Raw genomic sequence first — 6,672 nt, forward strand, 5'->3', positions numbered from 1 at the left:
GCATTACCACGGAGACATAGCGCACGTGGAGGCTTCACGCTATTCTCCGTGGCATCCACGCACAACTCACCACGTGCCCCACCGAGAGCGAAAACCACATTATGGCGACCACGAGGAGGTTACCCCATGTGACTCTAACCTCCCTAGCAGCCGGGCCAATTTGGTTTGCGTAGGAGACCTGGCTGGAGTCACTCAGCACGCCCTGGATTCGAACTCGTTACTCCAGGGGTTGTAGTTAGCGTCTTTACTTGCTGAGCTACCCAGGCCCCCCAGTATCGTAATTTGTTAAAAAAGCATCTTGCTGTCTCAAATGTATTTACATAAGTGTACAATTTTACCATATATCTATTGGCCCCATCTACACTCACTGAGCACTTTATTAGGAACACCTGTACATCTGCTTATTAAAGTGATTATCTAATCAGCTGTGCAATGCGTAAAATCATGCAAATACGGGTCAGGAGCTTCAGTTAATATTCACATCAACCATCAAAATGGTGGAAAAATGTGATCGCAGTGATTTTGACCGTGGCATGATTGTTGGTGCCAGATGGGCTGGTTTGAGTATTTCTGTAATTGCTGATCTCCTGGGATTTTCACGCACAACAGTCTCTAGAGTTTTCTCAGAATGGTGCCAAAAACAAAAAACATCCAGTGAGTGGCAGTTCTGCAGACGGAAACGCCTTGTTGTTGAAAGAGGTCAACAGAGTTCAAGCTGACAGAAAGGCTACGGTAACTCAGATAACAGCTCTGTATAATTGTAGTGAGCAGAATAGCATCTCAGAATGCACAACATGTCGAACCTTGAGGCGGATGGGTTACAGCAGCAGAAGACCACGTCGGGCACTTTATTAGGACCATAGTGTTCCCAATAAAGTGCTCAGTGAGTGTATCTACACTATATCACTATAACCTCCCAGCCAAAAAATTAAATAAAACAACAACGATAACAATCAAAACAACCTTCTGTTATTACTTTACACACAAATGATGTTGCTTCTTCAATATTCAATAAAAATAACTGTATTTTTTCTATCTTGATACACTTTGTGACCAGATAAATTCACGTTATCTTTAACGGGTGTTGTTGTTGTACAGGTGCATCTCAATAAATTAGAATGTCGTGGAAAAGTTCATTTATTTCAGTAATTCAACTCAAATTGTGAAACTCGTGTATTAAATAAATTCAATGCACACAGACTGAAGTAGTTTAAGTCTTTGGTTCTTTTAATTGTGATGATTTTGGCTCACATTTAACAAAAACCCACCAATTCACTATCTCAAAAAATTAGAATATGGTGACATGCCAATCAGCTAATCAACTCAAAACACCTGCAAAGATTTCCTGAGCCTTCAAAATGGTCTCTCAGTTTGGTTCACTAGGCTACACAATCATGGGGAAGACTGCTGATCTGACAGTTGTCCAGAAGACAATCATTGACACCCTTCACAAGGAGGGTAAGCCACAAACATTCATTGCCAAAGAAGCTGGCTGTTCACAGAGTGCTGTATCCAAGCATGTTAACAGAAAGTTGAGTGGAAGGAAAAAGTGTGGAAGAAAAAGATGCACAACCAACCGAGAGAACCGCAGCCTTATGAGGATTGTCAAGCAAAATCGATTCAAGAATTTGGGTGAACTTCACAAGGAATGGACTGAGGCTGGGGTCAAGGCATCAAGAGCCACCACACACAGACATGTCAAGGAATTTGGCTACAGTTGTCGTATTCCACTTGTTAAGCCACTCCTGAACCGCAGACATCGTCAGAGGCGTCTTACCTGGGCTAAGGAGAAGAAGAACTGGACTGTTGCCCAGTGTTCCAAAGTCCTCTTTTCAGATGAGAGCAAGTTTTGTATTTCATTTGGAAACCAAGGTCCTAGAGTCTGGAGGAAGGGTGGAGAAGCTCATAGCCTAAGTTGCTTGAAGTCCAGTGTTAAGTTTCCACAGTCTGTGATGATTTGGGGTGCAATGTCATCTGCTGGTGTTGGTCCATTGTGTTTTTTGAAAACCTAAGTCACTGCACCCATTTACCAAGAAATTTTGGAGCACTTCATGCTTCCTTCTGCTGACCAGCTTTTTAAATATGCTGATTTCATTTTCCAGCAGGATTTGGCACCTTCCCAAACTGCCAAAGCATCAAAAGTTGGTTAAATGACCATGGTGTTGGTGTGCTTGACTGGCCAGCAAACTCACCAGACCTGAACCCCATAGAGAATCTATGGGGTATTGTCAAGAGGAAAATGAGAAACAAGAGACCAAAAAATGCAGATGAGCTGAAGGCCACTGTCAAAGAAACCTGGGCTTCCATACCACCTCAGCAGTGCCACAAACTGATCACCTCCATGCCACGACGAATTGAGGCAGTAATTAAAGCAAAAGGAGCCCCTACCAAGTATTGAGTACATATACAGTAAATGAACATACTTTCCAGAAGGCCAACAATTCACTAAAAATGTTTTTTTATTGGTCTTATGATGTATTCTAATTTTTTGAGATAGTGAATTGGTGGGTTTTTGTTAAATGTGAGCCAAAATCATCACAATTAAAAGAACCAAAGACTTAAACTACTTCAGTCTGTGTGCATTGAATTTATTTAATACACGAGTTTCACAATTTGCGTTGAATTACTGAAATAAATGAACTTTTGCATGACATTCTAATTTATTGAGATGCACCTGTATGTTACTTAGGTCTTATTAGTTGGACTGTTTGGGGTGTCAGCTGTTTATAATAGCCTACATAAAATGCTTGTTACGTTGTTAACATCAAATACTTTCTTTAAATGAATTTTAACTAGAAAAAAAGGTGTAGTGTGATTTTTAATAAGCTATCCGAAATGTTTCGACTCTTTGCCCAACCATAAAGTCTTCATAAACACCCAGCGACAGAAAATAAAATCTCTGATAGGATGAAAAATATTTGAGGGCGTGTCGTCACTTTTTGTCCCGTATGTTCCGTGCTGCTGTTGTTCAGTATTCTGTATACGAGTGCGCAGGAGACCAGACGTGAATTTGAAGAGTTATAGTCGTATATTTTGAAATATCTGGAATATCAATATAGCAGTCATGTGGTTTAAACTCACTTTAGCCGCTGTTGTGCTCCTTAGCGCCAGCTGTTCAGCCAAGCAATGTAAGTAAAGCTTTTGTTATCTGACGCAGAGTTTATTATTGTTTTATGTTTTCTGTCTCTCTCTTTTATAAATGCGGGTAAATCCTTCAAGATGTTTTTTATCTTCAATAACTGTAACGAACGTCGAGCTAATTTGGAAAGAAGCTGGTTTCAGCCTCGTGAAAACAGGACGAAGAATATCATTTAAAACTGAGGAGAAATCCCACATGCTTACTAAAAATCTATTCCTGACTTACTATAGAAACTTTAAAAAGCTTGTAAGAAATATTTTCAGAGATTTTAAACATGTCTGAGACATGTTTGTCTGAAATCTCAAGAACATTTTACTTTCACTTTCACTTACCGAAATGGCGCATGATTTAGAAAAAACTCGTTTTACTGGAGTTGAATGGTTGCAAGACTGAAAGGTTCTGTCACATGATACATGAGAGCTTGTTTTTAATCAGGCCCTTTTTTTTCTTGAGAAATCACTTTTTTTTTTTTTTGCATTTGAAATGAAACAACACAGTTACATTCACAAGAAAACACATACATACAATACAACATATACAAAATTCACAAGGACCAAAAATGAAATACAAGGAGAAAAAAAGGGGAGAGAAATAAATAAAAATAAAGGGTATAATTAACTGTATAGAAGTACAGATATAATGTTAAACATAATAAAATATTTAATTAGAGGGGAAGTAAATCTGGTCTATTGACATGTTCTTCATATAATAAATAAAAAGGTTGGCAAATTTTATATTATGTTTTGCTTTTGTTTCTTAGCCAGTATGTTATCTTTTCTAGGGGTATACAGCTGTTAATTTCTGATATCCACATTCCAATTGGTGTGAAAAGTGTCTGACTTCCATTTATTTTTTTATTTTACTTGGAAATCAGTAATCAAACTTTTGTATAAGCTTTGTATCATATAATATATAATTATGCCTGATGTTAGAGTTAGTAAAATTACCAGTAATTTTATTTTTTTTATTTTTTATTTTTTTTATGTATTGTCACTAGCTGACCCAAAAGTCCAAGTGTATAGCCGCAATCCTGGAGAGTTTGGCAAAAAGAATGTGCTGATCTGCCATGTTAGTGGCTTCCATCCTCCTGACATCACCATTGACCTCCTCAAGAATGGCCAGGAGATTCGTAACACCAACCAGACAGACCTGGCCTTCGAACAGGGCTGGGACTTTCACCTGACAAAGTTCGTGGACTTCAATCCCCAGACTGGAGAGGTGTATGCCTGCAAAGTCCGACACTTGACGAACGTTAAGATCTACACATGGGGTGAGAACATGTTCTGTAGTCACTGGATTGTTTATAGAGGCCATTTTGTTCTTAACAAGCACATTTATGTCCTTGATGCAGTTTTACTGAATCCCATTAGTGGAGGAAAGTGTTGATTTTTTTTAGGAACTGTCCTGTAGTCCTGTATTCTCCACTCTCACTTTCTTAGAAATCTGTCATTTATTCTTGAAGTTTAGTTCCTTTCCACCATGTTAATTACGGGGAGGGATATGCTTCAGACCAAAACAGCTGTGTCAATCAAACAACCTGTGACAGTTGACAAATGTGTAAGAAATTAGGGCAACGGGGTATGCATTAAGAATTTGGGCTATATATCTGGATAAATCAGATACTAAAAAAAATTAAGTGAGACAATGCTTTTTAAATTGAATGAAATTAATGTTTGTTTTACTTTCTTGTAGAGCCTGACATGTGAATTCAAAACACAATTAGAAGTAAGTTTTGATGATATCACCATTATATATATATAAATGCTAAACAGAGTGTTGTGTTAGATTTAGCTGTCAAATCTTGAATTTTTTTATTAATATATTTCAATAAGTGCCTTTTTTAAAATGTATTATTACAGGAATCATTTATCACACATCAGTATGTAAATTTATTCTCTTTCTAACAGATACCTGAAATCAACACTTCACCCTTTCCCTGCATTTACTCCAGAAATTCTCCAATACTGCAAGCTCAATCATACGCACTTGCTTTGAATATCATGATGGCAATGTAATTTTTCTCCTTCAGTTTTTTAGGATGCTGCCTCCTATGATGTTAAGACTGTCAAAAGCTGAATGCTTTCATTTTTGATAAGAGCTTCCTAACTTTTAAAGCCCAAAGTATACTTCGGATTTGATGCAAATGCTCAGCGTCTGTGTACAGTGGAACGTGAGCTGTCGAAGTTTGCTTAATTTTACTGTGCGCGCATACACAGGCGGTATGCTGGACTATTTCCCTTCAGGAGTTTAGACACATAAAATATGTCTTTATATTCTTCAGACTCGAGTTATACAAATGCCGGTATCTCTAGACCTCCTCACACATGCACTCTTGACGTGCACATCCACTGTTGTTGTTTCCACATTCGTCTTCTGTTGTTTAGCGGCAATTACATCTTATTCTAGCGCTTCTTTGTGACTGCTAATGCTCAAATGTGAGTGTTGTCATCTTGTGGATCCACTAATTAGTGCAAATACTCCAGGGGCATGCGCGTTCAAAGATGCGCAGTTTGAAAAATCGGGCTACGCACGTTCAGTGCTCAAGCACACTGCTGATGACGAGATTTGCCTGACGCGTCATGTTAGTGGACGCTCGGCGTTCATGTCTGACCGAAGTACACTTTGGGATTGAACTGTTTATATTACTGTAGGTGTGTGGCTTTAAATACCAATTCATGCACTGGGTGTGAAAATTCTTGACTTTGTTTATTCTTCACAACATAAGTTATTTCTTCAACAAAATATATTTTATTTTGAATTGTAATTTTCGTTTTATAATTCAGGAATAGTAAGCTTTTGATTTCAGTTTCATAACTCGTGCAGTCATTAGTTTGAGCAAGTTTTTTGCTGAAAAAACAAACCCTTAAAAAGCTTTTAATTTTCCCTTGAAAATGAAACAGAAGTTCATGTAAAAATCAGCGATGATACAGGTAGATATACATTTTTAAACATTAGAAATTTAGGTAAAACATTTCTTCTATTTTAATTAAATTGCATTAAATAAATTGCATTGAGAACATACAACTGACATTGTAATGTTTGTAATTGTAATTTGGATCAATAAAATATATATTTTTTTCCTCCTTAAGTGTGTGTAAAAACTTGATGGTTAGGGCAGTTTTCTCAGTGTGGTCTTGTTCTTAAAATCTCTCAAGACCACATAAATATCTTAAATGTTAAATTCTTGGTCTGAGCCTGTGTCTCGGCTTATGGTATAAATGGAAGCCGGATCCTGCCACAGAGTAAAAAATAAAAGGTGATGGTTTCTTTATTTCTCTGAATTGAATGATATAAAGTTGCAATTGCAAGATATAGTCAATTGCGAGAAATACTTCCAACATAAGGAACTTGCGTTCTGTATCGTGTATATATATATATATATATGACAAATATATTTTTCTAACTAAAAATAGCACTTAGTAGTGTGAAACTGTGGATATTGTTGGTTTTTGTATGATGAATTTCTTTATATTCCTCATTTTGTAAGTCACTTTGGATAAAAGAGTCTGCTAAATGTAAATGTAAATAAAGTC

The 6,672-nt window shown here is 37.1% G+C and overlaps 1 protein-coding gene across 1 annotated transcript; it reads left to right on the forward strand.

Moving 5' to 3' along the window:
- The first annotated feature begins 2,949 nt into the window (after positions 1-2,949).
- On the forward strand, positions 2,950-6,227 carry b2ml (beta-2-microglobulin, like). Its single transcript, XM_051653151.1, has 4 exons — positions 2,950-3,128; positions 4,137-4,409; positions 4,832-4,864; positions 5,047-6,227. The coding sequence occupies exons 1-3, from the start codon at positions 3,065-3,067 to the stop codon at positions 4,843-4,845; spliced, it is 351 nt and encodes a 116-aa protein (XP_051509111.1). The 5' UTR covers positions 2,950-3,064; the 3' UTR covers positions 4,846-4,864; positions 5,047-6,227.
- The last annotated feature ends 445 nt before the right edge of the window (positions 6,228-6,672 follow it).

This window comes from Myxocyprinus asiaticus, chromosome 24 (assembly GCF_019703515.2).
Source record: "Myxocyprinus asiaticus isolate MX2 ecotype Aquarium Trade chromosome 24, UBuf_Myxa_2, whole genome shotgun sequence".
NCBI lineage: Eukaryota > Metazoa > Chordata > Actinopteri > Cypriniformes > Catostomidae > Myxocyprinus > Myxocyprinus asiaticus.

What these genes read in the sequence shown, in the direction of transcription:
- b2ml (XM_051653151.1), top strand. Translation starts at nt 3,065, where the DNA reads ATGTGGTTTAAACTCACTTTAGCCGCTGTTGTGCTCCTTAGCGCCAGC. An exon ending in CAGCTGTTCAGCCAAGCAAT is followed by an intron (nt 3,129 to 4,136) that starts GTAAGTAAAGCT and finishes TATTGTCACTAG; the next exon opens with CTGACCCAAAAGTCCAAGTG.